General features: G+C 42.1%; 1 protein-coding gene and 1 long non-coding RNA gene across 2 annotated transcripts in view; both read right to left on the bottom strand.

The window, feature by feature from the left end:
• EP300 (E1A binding protein p300) overlaps window positions 1–19337 on the bottom strand; it is an 86139-nt gene that overhangs the window by 36698 nt on the left and 30104 nt on the right. Inside the window, exons 3-8 of the mRNA XM_032267161.1 lie at window positions 14685–14861; window positions 13204–13465; window positions 11572–11685; window positions 9642–9887; window positions 3063–3156; window positions 1310–1448 (exon numbers count right to left, since the gene is read on the bottom strand). Of these exons, the coding sequence (XP_032123052.1) occupies window positions 1310–1448; window positions 3063–3156; window positions 9642–9887; window positions 11572–11685; window positions 13204–13465; window positions 14685–14861 (1032 nt within the window). The remainder of the gene's footprint in view (window positions 1–1309; window positions 1449–3062; window positions 3157–9641; window positions 9888–11571; window positions 11686–13203; window positions 13466–14684; window positions 14862–19337) is intronic.
• On the bottom strand, window positions 4826–6764 carry LOC116542329. The gene is made up of 3 exons (XR_004265168.1): window positions 6726–6764; window positions 6514–6628; window positions 4826–6198 (listed from the first exon to the last, which is right to left on the bottom strand). It is a non-coding gene; the product is annotated as an uncharacterized LOC116542329 (long non-coding RNA).

The following is a 19337-nucleotide window of genomic DNA, read 5'->3' as shown; positions in this document are numbered from 1 at the left end:
GGCGCGGTGGCTCACGCCTGTAATCCCAGCACTTTGGGAGGCCGAGGCGGGTGGATCACGAGGTCAAGAGATCGAGACCATCCTGGTCAGCATGGTGAAACCCCGTCTCTACGAAAAATACAAAAATTCAGCTGGGCATGGTGGCGCATGCCTGTAATCCCAGCTACGCAGGAGGCTGAGGCAGGAGAATTGCCTGAACCCAGGAGGCGGAGGTTGCGGTGAGCCGAGATCGCGCCATTGCACTCCAGCCAGGGTAAAACGCGCTATACTGCATCACAAAAAAAAACAAAAAAAAAAAAAAGTTCCCCAATCAATTAAAAAATATGGATACAGTCAAGAATACCCTGCTATTAAGTGGAACTGAAATGAAAAGACTTCTCCAAGAAAAAAAATGCAGCATGGTGTTTGAAGGGTAAACTCTGTAATCAGTGAGGTCCAAGCTCAACCTTTTTATGATGCTGAGCAGATTTCACTTCCCTGCTCTATATGCCTCCCCTTCCTTCATCTGACAAGAACTTTTTAGATTAAGATGGCGTTTGTGAGGCAGTACATGAAATATACCAACTTCTCAAAAAATAAACTGCCACGTGCACATCTGGAGGACGAGAAGACCACAGAGACGACCCTATCAGAGTCAACTTTTCAACATAATAAAAGCTCTACCAAGCTGGGCGCAGTGGCTCACACCTGTAATCCTGGTGCTTTGGGAGGCTGAGGTGGGCAGGTCACTTGAGGTCAGGAGTTCGTGACCAGCCTGGCCCACATGGTGAAATCCCATCTCTACTAAAAATACAAAAATTAGCCAGGTGTGGTGGCGCATGCCTGTAGTCCCAGCTACCTGAGAGGCTGAGGCAGGACAATCACCGGAATCCGGGAGGCATAGTCTGCAGTGAGCTGGAATTGAGCCACAGCACTCCAGCCTAGGCAACAGAGTGAGACTGTCTCAATAAAAAACCTCCACAGGGAGTAACAGAAAAGGATGTTACCACCACAATATTTTAATGAGCTGAGGCCTAGTTTTTCTTATAAGTTTTGCAAAGGCAATGACTAAAAACAAATTTTTAATTAATATATTAATGGCACTAGATAGAACAGTTCACATACTACTAAAGCTGAAAGACTATAGATGGTGACAAAGGTTGAGAGGGAAAAAAGCAGCAGCAGCAAGAATTCACAAGAGTAGAAGTATTAACATCATTGGCCAGGCTACAGAAAAACTGCTAATACTCCTTTGGTGGTTAAATGCCCGGGAGATTGAAAGCATGTTAGCATGACATCTATGAATGAGACATGTCCACAATCTTACTTACAGTTTGTGAACAAGATGATTTCGAAGATCCTGAGTAATATCTTCATGCCACTGTTTTCGAATTCCAGTTGTGGATGGTTGAGCTGCTGTTGGCATAGGACCCAGGGAGGCCACACTGGCATTTTCACTCATCATTGGGCTTCAAAAAGGGGTTACCAAATAGTTTTAGTGAAGAAGGGTAGGAGAAAGAAGATCTCATTTAATTCAAGCTGACTGATTATTGTAATGGGACCAATACACTATATGTCATGTTTATTTGCATTAAGGAGATGGGCAGGGAGAACTATATGACTAGACTGATTTTAAAGTGTGCATGTTCATACCAGTGTGAGGGAAAGTTTTATTTCTTTGTTTGGAGGGCAGAATGAGGTCCTAACACAAGATAACAAAAGACTTAATTTTCTGGGTTTTGTTATGCTTTTTTTTGACACCCAGTCTTGTTCTGTCACCCAGGCTGGAGTGCAGTGGTGCAATATCAGCTCACTGCAACCTCTGCCTCCCAGGTTCAGGCAATTCTTGTGCCTTAGCCTCCCAAGTGGCTTGGATTACAAGCATGCATCACCATGCCCAGCTAATTTTTTGTATTTTGTTTTTGAGATGGGAGTCTTGCTCTGTCGTGCAGGACGGAGTGTAGTGGGGCAATTCCAGCTCACTGCAACTTCCGCCTCCTGGATTCAAGCAATTCTCCTGCCTCGGCCTCCCAAGTTGCTGGGATTATAGGCACCTGCCACCATGTCCGGCTAATTTTTCTATTTTAGTAGAGCTGGGGTTTGACCATGTTGGCTAGGCTAGTCTCAAACTTCTCACCTCATGTAATTCACCTGCCTTAGCCTCCCAAAATGCTGGGATTACAGGTGTGAGCCACTGAGCCTGGCCATTTTTTGTACAGAGTCTCAACCTGTTGCTCAGGCAGGAGTGCAGTGGCGTGATCTTAGCTAACTACAACCTCTGCCTCCCGGGTTCAAGTGATTCTCCTGCCTCAGCATCCTGAGTAGCTGGAATTAGAGGTGTGTACCACCACACCCGGCAAATTTTTGTATTTTTAGCAGAGACAAGGTTTCACCATGTTGTCCATGCTGGTCTTGAATTCCTAAGGTCAAGCGATCTATCTGCCTCAGCCTCCCAAAGTGCTGGGATTACAGGTGAGCTGCCATGCCTGGTCGAGACTTAAGTTTTCTAAGTCTTGTGTTATTAGTCTAAGCTGCCATTTTAACACAGCTCACCTCAGGGAATCCTTTGGATGATGGACTAATTCTTTCTCTTAAAGAAAAAAATTATTATTTTTTCAGACAGAGTCTCGCTGTCAATCAGACTGGGGTGCAGTGGTGTAATCACCACTCACCACAGCCTTGACCTCCCAAGCTCAAGTGCTTCTCCCAACTCAGCCTCCTCAGTAGCTGGGAGTACAGGTGCACACCACCACACCTAGCTAACTTTTTAGTATTTTCTTGTACAGAAGAGGTCTTGACATATTGCTCAGGCTGGTGGATTAATTCTTAACATCAGGATAAGGCAAACTGATTCTAATAGAGCTGTAACCTTGCAACATCCTGCTATATTAGGGAAGGTCTAGGCTACACTAGATAATCAATACAATTTTGAATAAGACTGTAGAAAGAAGAAAGAATGGACTTAAACATGTGTCTATATTCAAGGACATCCACAATCCATGGAAACTAAGTTAAAAACTCAAACAAGGAGTTGTTAACCAGTATTTGTAATGTGACCCAGCGTACAAACCATGATGACTTACTTTTGAGAATTTATAGCTGAATGCAACATTGAGTCAGAAAGAAGACTCGGCGTTTGAACTCCTACACCTCCATTTACTCCCATAGGACTAGCACCTAAGACAAAACGAAATAATAAAAGACAGAAATAAATCCAACAGCCACCACACAATAAACACCATAAAGTCAACAAACAAATGACAAATCAGAAAAAATGTTAGCAGCACATACAATAAATAATTGGCAATATAAAGGCTGATCTGAAGAACCCTTACAAACAGGTAAGAAAAAGATGAACCACCCCAACAGTAAATTATAGAAAATTAAATATAGTAACTTAAAAAAAAAAATGCAAATGTGCACAACACTTACAGTTAAACTTAAAATATATTTTCATGTATGAAATTCTCAAAGCTTTTAGAAGTTGGTTTTCTAAATCCAAGTGTTGAGAGTGATGTGTGGAAATATACATTTTCAACCAAAATGCACAGATGTATAAACTGATAATCTCTTGGAAGAGCTATTTGGCAAGTAAAAACATTCATGCATATATTCTTAGAATTTCCACTTTTGATGTCTTACAGTTACATATGTATAGAAGGAGCAAAGAGTCCTCAATCTAAGAATTGAACTATACATGCAGATGCATCCATAAGCAACACAAATGCATGTAGGGATATAGGAACCTAAGTATAGTGATCCTTAGAGAGAGAGACACACACACAAAGCAGTATGCAGGTGAAACAAAAACATTTTATCGAATATTCCAACACTCCTTCAAAATGGCTTGAATACCTCTAATGGACATACATTACTTTTTCAATTAACACTTTTAATGAATATCCAATTTCTTTCTTTTTAAAAATAGAGATGGGGCTGGGCCCAGTGGCTCACACCTATAATCCCAGCACTTTGGGAGGCCGAGGTGGGTGGTTCATGAGGTCAGAAGTTTGAGACCAGCCTGACCAACAAGGTGAAACCCCATCTCTACTAAAAATACAAAAATTACCTGGGTGTGGTGGCGGGCACCTGTAATCTCAGCTACTCAGGAGGCTGAGGCAGGAGAATCACTTGAAACCCCGGGGAGGTGGGGTTCCAGTGAGCCAAGACTGTGCCCACTACACTCCAGCCTGGGTGACAGAACGAGGCTCTGTCTCAAAAAAAAAACAACAACAAACAAACAAACAAAAAAAACAGATGGAGGCTGGGCACAGTTGCTAACGCCTGTAATCCCAGCCCTTTGGGAGGCTGAGTAGGGCAGATCACGAGGTCAGGAGTTCGAGACCAGCCTGGCCAACACAGTGAATCCCTGTCTCTCCTAAAAATACAAAAATTAGCTGGGTGTGATGGTATGTGCCTGTGGTCCCAGCTACACGGGAGCCTGAGGCAGGAGAATCGCCTGAACCTGGGAGGTAGAGGGTGCAGTGAGCCGAGACCATGCCATTGCACGGACAGAGTGAGACTCCATTTCAAAAAATAAAGAGGGATGGGGCTACTCATTTTTTTTTTTTTTTTGAGACAGAGTTTCGCTCTTGTTACCCAGGCTGGAGTGCAATGACGCGATCTCGGCTCACCGCAACCTCCGCCTCCTGGGTTCAGGCAATTCTCCTGCCTCAGCCTCCTGAGTAGCTGGGATTACAGGCACGCGCCACCATGCCCAGCTCATTTTTTGTAGTTTTAGTAGAGACGGGGTTTCACCATGTTGACGAGGATGGTCTCGATCTGTTGACCTCATGATCCACCCGCCTCGGCCTCCCGAAGTGCTGGGATTACAGGCGGGGCTACTCATTCTTTATGTTGCCCTGGTTGGTCTCAAATGCCTATGCTCAAGCAATCCTCCTGTCTTGGCCTCCCAGTATGTTGGGATTACGGGCATAAGCCACCATGCCTGGCTGTATATTCTATTGCTTTAAACACTAAAAACATCTTAAGTGAATGGAGAGATAAACCAAACAAAAACACCAAACAAACAAAAAAGAAAAACTAAACACATTCAAACCCATGTTGTTCAACGTTAAAAAAATCACTAAACCAACAGCAACACTCACATCAAACCAAATTTTCATGTAGTTAAAAGACTTTTGATACAGTTCTATTAATACACCTCTCAAGTTATTTTTAGTTAAAAACAAACTTCCCACTAAAATGAAAATAATTGGCGCAATTTACAAATCATTTTTAATGAAGAGAAATGCTTCTGCCTTCATTCATAATGCTCCCTAAATGCTTAGGATGAACTTTCCTTCATTGCTTTGTTTTTGAGACAAAGTCTCACTCTGTCACCCAGGTTGGAATGCAGGCACGCGATGACAACAGCATCCTGAAACTCCTGGGTTCAGGTAATCCTCCCACTTTGGCCTCCCATGTGACAGGATTACAGGCATGAGTTACTATGCCTGGACAAAATTTTCCTTCTAATATTATCAGGCTAGTTCTCTGAAATTTAGCTGTTACAAGTGGTCTTTTCCAACTAGAACTGTGATGTCATTAATTACGTGTTATTGTAAAAATCTTGTGTGAAAATCACATTTGTAGATAAATTATATCTAATATAAATTTGTTTACTGCAATGAAATGAAAGACTAATTACACTGTATGTGAATTTGCTTATCTTAGTGACATCTACTGATAAATAAAAACACAACAACACATTCTCTCCAAAGTCTCCAGGTCTATTCTAAAGGTTCTTGTTCACAAAGATAATTATTACTACAAAGATATTACTAACTGAAGAAATTAATTAAAAAAAAAAAAAAAAAAGGAAGCTTGAATAATCTTAAACCTAATTCTAAAATAAAAAGACAACAAAGAAATGGGAAAAGAAAATCCCCCCAAAACTATTATTCAAATAATTCTTCACATATAAAAAGTACATAGGTAGATAATATAAGGAAAGGAAAAGAGCTATAATAGGAACTACACATAGAAGTTTGAAAAATAAACAGAACTACCCAATTACAATAATAAAATTTTAGGCCAGGGGAAAACCACCACCTAAGGTCAACATCCTAAAAATTAAGGAAGGCAAGGTGCATTCTGCGTAACAGAGAATGGGAGAGAAAAAAGCAATGCTAATTCCAAGACAAAAGATATAAAACAAGAGGGGAAAATATGATCATCTCCACGTCCAACTTTCCATTACCCCTGTACACGTACTTTCTTTTTCTTTTCTTTTTTTTTTTTTTGAGACGGAGTTTTGCTCTTGTTACCCAGGCTGGAGTGCAATGGCATGATCTCGGCTCACCGCAACCTCCGCCTCCTGGGTTCAGGCAATTCTCCTGCCTCAGCCTCCTAAGTAGCCAGGATTACAGGCACATGCCACCATGCCCAGCTGATTTTTTGTATTTTTAGTAGAGACGGGGTTTCACCATGTTGACCAGGATGGTCTCAATCTCTTGACCTCGTGATCTACCCGCCTCGGCCTCCCAAAGTGCTGGGATTACAGGCGTGAGCCACCGCGCCTGGCCGGTACACGTACTTTCAATACAGAAGAGGTGAAAGGAGGCCTGAAAAGGCAGGATTGCTTCTCATTCCATTTCTTAGTCTTGCTTAAAAACTTGTCACTCAATAATTATTTAACAAGTTAGCACTGATTGTCATGGAAGTAATGAAAAACACAAACTACTTTGGGAGGATGAGGCAGGTGGATCACTTGAGCTCAGGAGTTCAAGACCAGCCTGGGCAACATGACGAAATCCTGTCTCTATAAAACATACAAAAATTAGCCAGGTGTGGTGGTGCACATGTGTGGTCCCAGCTACTTGGGAGAATGAGGTGGGAGAATCGCTTGAGACAAGGAGGCAGAGGTAGCAGTAAGCCAAGATCGTGCTACTGCATTCCAGCCTTGGTGACAAAGCAAGACCCAGTCAGTCAGTCTCAGGACACACACACACACACACACGCACCACACACCACCACACACACACAAACACACTCTCACACACTCGCTCTCTCTCTCTCTGTTTCTAGTTATCCAAAATTTATCTAAGAAAACTCATCTAAGTCCCCGATTAGGTAAAAATCAAGAAAAACATCCTCTTTGAAAATGCTGCTTTCAAGAATGAAATCAGAAAAGAAAAGAAAAAAAAAAAAAGAAATAAACAGACCAAGTAATAAACAATAACAACAGGGCAGGAATGAAGAATGTAAGTAATATTAAAGTAGAAATGGTCTGGTAATAGGCATTAGCATGACTATCTAAAATAGTCATAGCTGGGCCGGGCGTGGTGGTTCAAGTCTATAATCCCAGCACTTTGGGAAGCAGGGGCCTGTGGATCACCGGAGGTCAGGAGTTCAAGACCAGCCTGGCCAATGTGGCAAAACCCTGTCTCTACAACAAAATAATAATAATAATAATAATAATAATTAATAAATTAGCTGGGCATGGTGGCAGGCACCTGCAATCCAAGCTACTCGGGAGGCTCAGGCAAGAAGAACTGCTTGAACCTGGGAGGCGGAAGCTGCAGTAAGCCAAGACTGTGCCACTGCACTCCAGCCTGGGCAACACAGTGAGACTCCGTCTCAAGGAAAAAACAAACAAACAAACAAACAAACACAAACCTTAGGCCAGGTGCAGTGGCTCACGCCTGTAATCAAAGCACTTGGGGAGGCCAAGACAGAAGTGGTTGAACCCAGGAGTTCAAGACCAGCCTGGACAAGACCCCATCTTTACAATGCTGGATGTCTAACTACTCAAACAAAATAGCTTAGATATTTAAACTGCTTGACAACAGAGTGGTAAGACAGAACAAAGCTGTCTGATTTTATCATATGCAATTAGAGAAACATACATCCCAAAATTAAGATATTAGAACAAATCTCCCACTTTTATCATATGCAATCAGAGAAACATACATATATCCCCACATTAGGATACTAGAACACTTCTCCCTCTTCTCTCTCAGTCATACAACAAGTGAGGCAAACAAGTCATTAAAAAAACTATCTGAGCCAAGTGCCGTAGCTCACGCCTGTAACCCCAGTACTTTCAGAGGCCAAGGCCAGGAGTTCAAGACCAGCCTGGCCGAAATGGTGAAACCCCATCTCTACTAAAAATACAGAAATTAGCCGGGCATGGTGACTCATGCCAAGCTACTTGGGAGGCTGAGGCAGGAGGATTGCCTGAGCCCAGGAGGCGGAGGTTGCAGTGAGTCGAGATTGCACCATTGCACTCTAGGCTGGGTAACAAGAGTGAAACTCCGCCTCAAGAAAAAAAAAAAAACAAAAAAACACAAAAAACACCTATTTGAAAAGGCATACTATTCCTCCTGCCAAACACATGAAAATAATCATTACCAACAACCACACTCATTTCTATACATTTCAAGCCAAAATGCCTCAAGTCAAAACACAAGAATTTCTATTGTACAGTTTAAAAAAGCTAAATAATTGGAGATCTCAATGTCCATCTGTAAAAGATTGTTAGGTTGGGTGTGATGGCTCACGCCTGGATTCTGAGTACTTTGGGATGCAGAGGCAGGTGGATCACCAGGTCAGGAGTTCGAGACCAGCCTGGCCAACATAGTGAAACCCCATCTCTACTAAAAACACAAAAATTAGCTGGGCACGGTGGCTACTACGGTCAGAGTGAGACAGTGAGTGAGTGAGTGTGTGTGTGTGTGTGTTTATGGATATATATAGTAGCTGGTTATAGCAGTCCCAGCTACTCAGGAGGCTGAGGCAGGAGAATCGCTTGAACCCGACACAGGTGGAGGTTGCAGTGGGCTGAGATTGTGCCAGTGCACTCCAGCCTGCCAATAGAGCGAGAATCTACCTTAAAAACTAATAAAAAACAAAAGCCAAGACTGTTACATAGAATGACATACTATACAACCATTTAAAACAATACATGGGGTACTGACTATGAAAGACGTCTACACAGCATTAAAGAAAGTTGTTGTGTAGTAATATATGGGATCTCATTTCTGCAAATCTAAACTCATATAATGCAAAAAAAGGATCAACGAAGATACAAGCCAATGGCGGTTACCTCTTAAAGATGAATTGTAAGAGACCTTTTAAACTGTAATCTTTAAAAAATTACTTCAGGCTGGGCCCAGTAGCTCACGCCTGTAATCCCAGCAATTTGGGAGGTAGAGGCAGGAGGATCACTTGAGGTCAGGAGCTCTAGACCAGCCTGGCCAATATGGTGAAACCCCATCTCTATTAAAAATACAAAAAAGGCCGGGCGCGGTGGCTCAAGCCTATAATCCCAGCACTTTGGGAGGCCGAGGCGGGTGGACCACGAGGTCAAGGGATCGAGACCATCCTGGCCAACATGGTGAAACCCCGTCACTACTAAAACTACAAAAAGTAGCTGGGCATGGTGGCACGTGCCTGTAATCCCAGCTAAGCTACTTGGGAGGTACAGACAGGAGAATCGCTTGAACAGGGAAGGCAGAGGTTGCAGTGCGCTGAGATTGCGCCACTGCACTCCAGCCTGGGTGACACAGTCTCAAAAAAACAAACAAACAAAACAAAACAATTACTTCAAAAAATTAATCATCTAGCAGAAAAAGTAAGAATAAGCTAACAACCCTCCATTTATAGATGTCATTTACCAACACAACCAAAACCATGTTTTCAGGATGACACAAACTTACTCATGTTGCTCATAGGCCGCATGCCTTGGGGAGACTGCCCAGATTGCTGATTCTGCTGGTTCTTTGCTTGCACCTGGGGTTGCGTTGGCATCTGATTTACTTGATAGGGTAGTCCAAGAGCTGCATAGGCTCTTTCTATAGAGCTGGGATCAATCTGACTAACAGTACTTAGGTTGGGGGTAGACTGTTGACCCACCCCTAGAGAGCTAGGATTTCCAAGTCCAACAGGTGCTCCAGTCAAAATTGCTATAAAAAAACAAAAGATATAGTATTACATTACTGGTGGTGAGAAAAGAAGACTAACATGTCTGAGTAAATTAAACACACACACACACACACACACACAAAATTGTTACGTGATTATGAAACATCTTAGTACATGAATCTTGTCTTCCATTATCTCCTTGAAGAAATTTCTAGTTGTAGAACTGATTGGTAAAAGTGGACCACTGGTATAAAAGGCTTTTGATTCTGAATGCCAAATAGCCTTCCCAAAGGGCTTTATTAATGTTCCGACCAACACTGTATGAATGCTTTAGAGCCATTCAACTGACAACACCTGGCAGCATCATTTCTGCCCACATCACAAAAGAGAAATAGTACCTATTTCTCTTCTTAATTTAATAGTGAATTATATGGGAGTTCCCCTCTCTCCTCTAGTCCCTGCTCAATTGTCTTATTTCCTATTCAGAATTTTGTTATAAAATGTAATTCCATTTTCATATGCTGTACATATACTTCCCAAATTTGTCCTTTAACCCTAAAAGTTTAAAGTTTTATTGCTACAGAAATGTGGTAGCTACAGTTTTAAAATGTTAATATTTTTACTTATCTTTTCTCTTAAAAGTTCTTCTTTATCCCAATATTATAAAAATAATCCCCAATTTTTTCCTTTTAAATAATTTCCAACTACTGGAATGTTTAGATCACAAGTATAAAAGTGTAACTTGCCCAATGTCAAAGCCATATTCTTTGAATTTTCGTATGTTCAAAGTGGAACATAAATTTACCTATTTGCTGTTTGTCTAAAGAATGACTATTGAGGCTGGTTGTGGCTGCTCATGCCTGTAATCCTAGCACTTTGGGAGACCAAAGGAGGCGGATCATGAGGTCAGGAGATCGAGAACCATCCTGGCCATGGTGGAACCCCGTCTCTACTAAAATACAAAAAATTAGCCAGGTGTGGTGGTGTGTGCCTATAGCCCCAGCTACTCGGGAGGCTGAGGCAGGGGAATCACTTGAATCCGGGAGACGGAGGTTGCAGTGAGTTGAGATCGTGCTACTGCACTCTAGGCTAGTAAAAGAGCAAGACTCTGTCTCAAAAAAAAAAAAAAAAAAGAACGAATATTGAGAGTTCTCGGATGTTATTTTAGATGTTTAAGCAGTTCAATTATTTTTTTTTTTTTTGAAACAGAGTATTGCTGTCACCCAGGCTGGACTGCTGTGGCACAATCATAGCCCACTGAAATTTCCAACTCCTGAGTTCAAGCAATCCTCTCTTCTCACCCAGGCATAAACCACACACAGTTAATTTTTAAATTTTTTGGAAGATACAAGGTCTTGCTAAGTTGCTTAGGCTGAACTCCTGGCCTCAAGCAATCCTCTTGCCTTGGCCTCCAAAATTGTTTGGATGACAGGGGTGAGCCACTGCACTGGCCTTTTTTTTTTCTTAAATTGAGGCAAGGTCTCACTCCATCACCCAGGCTGGAGTGCAGTAGCATAACCATAGCTCACTGTAGCTTCAAACTCCCTAAGCAGTTCAATTCTATGCACTAATATGAGGGATACAGAAAAATTAAAAGGGGAAAAAAAACACTTTTCAACACAGTACACCACCACAGGTCCCTCACATAATCAAGAAGTACTATAAATGGCACTGGTGAGACTTTAAAAACTTTTCATATAAATCTTCAAAGACTTCATCACTTACGCTGTTGATTTCTCTTATCACCAGCATTTTTGAGGGGGAGACACACAGGACAATCATGTCTTGTACAATTCTTCCAGTGTGAAATGATTTGTCGAGAAGATGCACAGTGTGCCACTAAAGAGAAGAAAATTTTTTTTCAAGAGCAGGTTATGCTTTTACATTAATAATAGCTAACTTGCTGATTACTTATTAAGTACTATAAATGCATTATTTCATCTTCATAACAGCCCTATAAGGTATAGCTCCTATTAATACTCAGAATTTACACTCAAGAAAACAAAAGAATGGGTAAGCAATTTGCACAAAGTCACAGAGTACTCAAAGTGAGATTCAATCTCAAGGAGTCTGGCTCTAGAGCCCTCACTTTCCACCATCATGCTATACAACCTACTTTAATCTAAGCAAATGTACTCTGAACCAATGTTAAGACACACACACCTGTAAGAACACTTTCTAAAGACTCTACAAAAACTGCATTAGATTGGCTAAAAATGACTATAGTAAATTGTATTAAATTGAACACTTGCCTACATGACAGTTAGCAAACCCTCAATAACATTTAAAGTATGCTATGCTGGGGCCAATAAAACTCAAAGTCTATGAGGATCAGCACAAGGGAAGACCTTTTAAATTTCTACTCTTCCCATATTCTTATATATTTGCTCACAAAAATGATACCGTTTTTTATCATTTCCTAAAATAAGGTTAGATACTATTACCAAAGGAGTCTCAAAATTCATTTTGTTTATTATGGACAGCTTTATCCATAATTGCCATGGAATGGATGCAGCCAAGATGACCTTTACCGAGTAAACTGTGATGATGCATTTAGACAATGGAATTTTAAAAATGCTTTGAGGTATAAACAGTATTTTAAAAATTGCACATATTTATGTATACTTTGTTGTTGTTTTTTGAACTAGTGTTTGGCGCTATTGCCCAGGCTGGAGTGCAGTGGTATGAGGCTGAATCACAGCAACCCTAACCTCCTGGGCTCAAGCCATCCTCCCACCTCAGTCTCCCAAGAAGCTGGGACTATAGGCACACACCCAGGCATCCGGCTGATTTTCTTCCGTAATTTTTTGTAGAGACGAGGTTTCACCATATTGCCCAGGCTGGTCTCGAATCCTGAGCTCAAGTGATCTGCCCGCCTCAGTCTCTCGAAGTGCAGGGATGACAGGCATGAGCCACTGCGCCCAGGCTTTTTTTAAAAGACGTGGTCTCGCACTGTCATCCAGGCTGGAGTACAGTGGTGCAATCATAGCCCACTGCAGCCTTGACTTCCTGGGCTCAAGTAATCCTCCTTCCTCAGCCTTCTTAGTTCTCAGCTAGGATTACAGTTGCACCACCATGCCCAGCGAGGTCTCACTATGTTGTCCAAGCTGGTCTCAAATTTGTGGCCTCAAGAAATCCTCCCCATTTGGCCTATCAAAGTGCTGGGATTTTAAGTATGAGCCACCACACTTGGCCTGGCCTATTTTAATGACTTTGTACATACATATACACCATATATACCACAATTAAGATACTAAACATATCCATCACCACAAAATAGACTTGGTCACATTTTCCTCCTTCTCCCTGACTGTAAAAATTAATTGCTAAGTATAGTAACCCTGTGGGTCCACTTACCTTGGCAAGACTTGCCTGACTGACAGTGTGTCATGTGGTTTAGGACATTCTTCATTGTGCGACAGTGGGGAAGGTTGCACTGCCTCACTTCCCCATTGGCTTGCTCTCGGCGCTGGCACTTGTGAGCATGCAAAAGGAGAACAAGTTGCTGCTGGATGAGCTTGCGCTTCTCTGGATCAGCTGTATGTGCTCCAGAACCCATCCCTTGGGCAACTGGAGTCACCAGGCCTGGCTGCTGGACCTGCGAGGCTGGCTGTTGGCCCTGAGAAATATAACAACATGTTTAACGGCAGGAGTCATAATGTGCTATCTCTTTAGAAATAGAGATGTGGATATTTTCAATTAAAACCTTTATGGTTGATATACTATAAGCCAGACTCCATTTTTTGCCACAGGGAATTCATAAACCATGGCTCCTACCTTTAAGAAGCTCAATTTAGTAAAACAAAAAAAGGTATTACTAAGTGATATAACTATGCATAATATACAGAGAGCAAAAGCAGAGAGAAGGACATGGTAAACTCCAGTGGGAGAGGGAAAGGAGAGAAGGTGTCTGTAGTCAGAAGCATACCCAAATTAGGCTTTAAAGAGCAATGAAGAACTTCTCAGGAGACTGAACAGAGGGGTTTTTCAGGTGGCTGAAAAATTAGTTTATCTAAGCTCTGGGAGAAATTTAGCTTTTTAAACTGAAAAGCGAACATTGGGGCTGTGCAGGTGACTCACGCCGGTCATCCTAGCACTTTGGGAGGCCCAGGTGGGCGGACTGCCTGAGCTAAGGAGTTTCACAGCTTGGGCAACATGGTGAAACCCTGTCTCTCCTAAAAATACGAAAAGTTACCCAGGCATGGCGGCACGTGCCTGTAGTCCCAGCTACTGGGGAGGCCGAGGCAGGAGAACTGCTTGAACCTGGGAGGCTGAGGTTGCAATGAGCCAGGATGGCACCACTGCACTACAGCCTGGGGGATAGAGCAAGACTCCGACAAAAAAAAAAAAAAAAAAAAAAGCGAACATTTCACAGGACAGAGATGACATGTTTCATATGTTTCATTCACCTGTATAGCTCTAGTATTTGGGAGAGTATTTGAAATACAGGCAGTCCATGAACATAATGACACAAAGGAAAGGACAAAACTAAAACATCTGAAAGAGAAATTACAAGACAATTTTTTCTAAAGATGAATGCAGACTACGACATATTTACTACTAGCAGCTTGCACAAAGATAGTAACAAAAATCAATGTTTCCACTTACTCCTGTTTGGATCAACATGCTCACTTATCAACAACCACAAGGAAAAAAAATTATGAAAAATGGAAAGGAAGCACAAGTCTTCTGACTCACAGGGATCCTCAATTACTTATCGATTTAGGTTTCTAGTGTATACAAATCTCAGTGTATAGAATAGAAGCAGTAAAAGTTTATCACAATTCTTTTGTCAAAATGTCAGTATGAAAACAAGTCTATAATTGATTAGTACTCACCATGTTGGGCATTCCTCCACCGGGAACTGTCTTTTTGTCCATAGCAAATGGAGGTAAGTTATTTGATAGTACAGTCTTTGTTTGAATCTGGAGACCAAGGCCACTGGCTCCAATCTGCTGTCCAGGATTCTGAGTATATGGTGAACCATAAGGATTGGGATTGTTCATCATTCCCACCTAGGAGAAAGAAATGAAAGAAAACAAAATGAACAATAAAATTTAAGACATTATTATTCCCTTTCTGATTTTACTTCCTCGTTTGCAAAGACAAGTTTTAAAGGAAATCTTTAGCTTGTATTAGAAAACATACAACAGCCCGGGCAACACGGCAAAACCCCATCTCTAATAAAAATACAAAAATCAGCTGGGCATTGTGACACATGCGTACAGTCCCAGCTAATTGAAAGGTTAAAGTGGGAGGATCACTGAAGCCTGGGCAGTGGAGGTTGCAGGAAGCTATGGTCGCAAAGGCCTAGCCGGGCCTGGTGACTCATGCCTGTAATCCCACCACTCTGAGAGGCCAAGGCAGGAGGGTTTCTTGAGGCCAGGAGTTTGAGAACAACCTGGGCAACATGGTGAAACCCCATCTATTAAAAAAAAAAAAAAAAAAAAAAAAAAAAAGCCAGGCGTGGTGACTTGTGCCTGTGGTCCCAGCTACTCAGGAGGATGAAGTAGGAGAATCACCTGAGCCAGGGAGGCTGAGGCTGCAAGTGAGGCGTGATCAGGGCACTGCACTCCAGCCTGGGCAACACAGTGAGACCCTATCTCCAATACAAACAAACCCCAAAAAACCCACTATATAAAGTATGCTAATAACAATACATTTTCAAGATTAAGATTTAGGGGCCTTGGGTACGGCACATTTACAGGGATATTTTCATAAATATTTGAAATAAAGGTGTTTTAAAAATACTTTTAATCATCTTCATTTAATTCTATCTGCTACACAAGGTTTGCCATTCATATCCACTAAAAGTCACAAATGATACTATATAGCAAATTCAACTTAATAAACCACCTAACCCTTTTGTCATGTTCAAACATTTAAATGATTTTATTTTTTTCTGACTATTAAAAAAGAGAGACAGGGTCTCTGCCATGTTGCCTAGCTGGTCTCAACCTCCTGGGCTCAAGCAAGCCTCTCCCCTTGGCTTACCAAAGTGCTGGAATTGTAAATGTAAGCCCCATGCTGGGCCTCATTTGAATGATTATTCCTATATTTTGCTTATATAAAAAGCAGAAAATTTGGTTGGGTGTGGTGGCTCACACCTGTAATCCCAGCACTTTGGGAAGCCCCGGTGGATGGATCACCTGAGGGTCAGGAGTTCGAGACCAGCCTGACCAACATGGTGAAACTCCATCTCTACTAAAAATACAAAATTAGCCGAGCATGGTGGCACGTTTTTAACCCCAGCTACTTGGAAGGCTGAGGCAGGAGAATCGCTTGAACCCGAGAGTCAGAGGTTGTGGTGAGCCAAGATCACACCATTGTACTTCAGCCTGGGCAATAAGAGCAAAACTCTGCCTCGGGGAAAAAAAAAAAAAGTAGAAAATGGATGTTCTGGGAATATCCTTTTTTGTTTAGGAACACTTATGATAAAGTATTTTTTAAAACTTCTGATTCTGAATCCTTTAGATATAGCATGCAAAAGTCCAGATTCCACACCATTCCTGGCTGTTTTAAACCTGCCTGCGCTAAGTTATTTGCTTGGCCCTTCAAGTCATTTGACTTTGCAACTCCTATGTATTATTCTTCTCTTTTTTGAGTTGATGTCTCACTCTGTTGCCTAGGCTGGAGTGCAGTGGTGCAATCTCAGTTCACTGCAACCTCAGCTTCCCTGGTTCAAGCAATTCTCCTGCCTCAGCTTCCTGAGTAGCTAGGACTACAGGCGTGTGCCACCACACCCAGCTAATTTTTGTTATTTTTAGTCGAGATGGGGTTTCACCATGTTGGCCAGGCTGCTCTGGAACTCCTGGCCTCAAGTTATCTGCCCACCTCAGCCTCCCAAAGTGCTGGCATTACAGGCATGAGCCACTGTGTCAGGCCCCACATGTACTTTAAAAAGTAGTTCTTTTCTATATTCACATTAAACTCGCTTGGAGCCATCATACTAGAATAATAAATTGAAAAACAGTATTTATTATTCAAAAGCCAAACATTTTACTGATAATGAAAGTTATAAAAATGAATTTTCATTAATCTTTCAAAATGTTTAAAAATTATTTTAAATAATTCAAAATGCAGTCAACTTTATATCCCAAACATGAAGTATGAAGCCACCCTTCCTCTTCTTCTGCCAAATTATACATAGGATCCCAACTCTAAGTCAACATCACTACTAGAAACATTCAGCAAGCATGACTGGGCATGGTGGCTCACGCCTGTAATCCCACCACTTTGGAAGGCTAAGGCGGGCAGATCACGAGGTCAGGAGTTCAAGACCAGCTTGGCCAATATGGCAAAACCCTGTCTCTACTAAAAATGTAAAAATTAACCAGGCATCGTGGTGCGCACCTGTAATCCCAGCTACTCAGGAGACTGAGGCAGGAGAATCGCTTGAACCCAGGAGGCAGAGGTTGCAGGGAGCCGAGATCGCACCACTGCACTCTAGCCAGGGCAACAGAGTGAGACTCAGTCTCAAAAAAAAAAAAAAAAAAGAGAGAGAGAGAGAGAAAGAAACATTCAGCAAGCACTCAGAATAACTTAAGATGCTATAGCTGGCTGGACACGGTGGCTCACACCTGAGGTCAGGAGTTCAAGACCAGCCTGGCCAACATGGTAAAACCCTGTCTCTACTAAAAATACATAAATTAGCAAGGCGTGGTGGTGAGCGCCTATAATCCCAGCTACTGGGGAGGCAGGAGAATTGCTTGAACCCGGGAGGCGGAGGTTGCAATGAGTGGAGATCAAGCCACTGCACTCCAGCCTGGGAAACAAGAGCAAAGCTCCGCCTCCTAGTAGCTAAGATTAAAAAAAAAAATTGCTATTGCTATTGCCCAATTAAAGGATTCATATCAGATTTCTATCTGTCTGCCAAGACCAAAGGGTCCTTCAATTCTACCTCTAAGCACATATACACTAAAATCCTTCCCATGTATTCCTACCCACTGTGACTGTCTTAATCCAAACCAGTACATTGTAGACAACAGGTCTGCCTGTTGTTTGTTTTCACCTGCCTCTATAAAAAACAAAACAAAACACAAGCCCACAGTACATACACCAAAGCTTTTGTGAAATCTGACTACCTATCTATGGTATCTTTTTATTTCCTGTACTGATTTCTTAAAATCTGAAAGTACCATACACCTTGAACCTTCAGCATTTGCCTCAAGTTTTTCCTTTTCCCTGCAACTTAACAGTGGCATATTTCCTTTCCTATTTTCCTTAATGCTGCCCTAGAAATAAATACCAAGTTCACAGAGAGGCATTTTCTGTCTGGTTCCTTAGTTGGTACAACCTAACAAACACCTGCAGATTCTACGCATCCTTATGATTTATCAAATGTTACTACCTCTGTGAAGCATCTGTCTGTTTTACACAAGTATAGAACTCTTGACAAAATCTTTTTCTTCTAAATTTTCTATAAAAAGACAGAGAGTCTCACTCTGTTGCCCAGGCTGGAGTGCAGTGGCATGATCATAGATCATTATAATTCCTAACCTCTGGGGTAAGCAATTCTCCCACCTCAGCCTCCCAAGTAGCTGGGACTACAAGCTCATGCCACCATGCCCAGCTAATTTTCATTTCTATTTTTGTAGAAAGCTGACTAACTCCTAGTCTCAAGTGATCCTTCTGTCTGAGTGCTGGGATTACAGGCATCTCCCACTATACCAGGCCTAAAATTTGTTTCTTAAATTATATGCAGTATCGATACTCTGCCCATCTATATGAATATGACATCTTTATCTGTTCAGCTGTTTGCCTTTATTAAAAAAACAAAAAAAGCCGCGCGCGGTGGCTCAAGCCTGTAATCCCAGCACTGTGGGAGGCCGAGGCGGGTGGATCACGAGGTCAAGAGATCGAGACCATCCTGGTCAACATGGTGAAACCCCGTCTCTACTAAAAATACAAAAAATTAGCCGGGCATGGTGGCACGTGCCTGTAATCCCAGCTACTCAGGAGGCTGAGGCAGGAGAATTGCCTGAACCCAGGAGGCGGAGGTTGTGGTGAGCCGAGATCGCGCCATTGCACTCCAGCCTGGGTAACAAGAGCGAAACTCCATCTCAAAAAAAAAAAAAAAAAAAAAAAATTTTTTTTTTTTTTTTTTTGAGACAGAGTCTCACTCTGCCTGTGGGAGTGCAGCGGCCCATCTTGGCTTACCGGCAAACTCCAACTCCCAGGTTCAAGTGATTCTCCTGCCTCAGCCTCCTGAGTAGCCGGGATTACAGGCACATGCCACCACACCTGGCTAATTTTTGTATTTTTAGTAGAAACAGGGTTTCACCATGTTGGTCAGGATGGTCTTGAACTCCTAACCTCATGATCCACCTCCTGCCTCAGCTTCCCAAAGTGCTGGGATTACAGGCATGAGCCACCGCGCCTGGCAATATTCCTTCCTTATGGTATTACCAAAGAATGAAGACAAAAAAAAAGTTAAAGAACATTTTCGTTTCCAGATGAAATTTAGAGACTAAAGCAATCTAAGGTAAGTA

The sequence above is a fragment of the Sapajus apella genome, unplaced genomic scaffold (assembly GCF_009761245.1).
Source record: "Sapajus apella isolate SASKATOON/1434 unplaced genomic scaffold, GSC_monkey_1.0 scaffold166, whole genome shotgun sequence".
NCBI classification, from domain to species: Eukaryota; Metazoa; Chordata; class Mammalia; order Primates; family Cebidae; genus Sapajus; species Sapajus apella.
The sequence above is the reverse complement of the archived record's forward strand: the minus strand, read 5'-3'. Positions and strand labels throughout refer to the sequence as shown.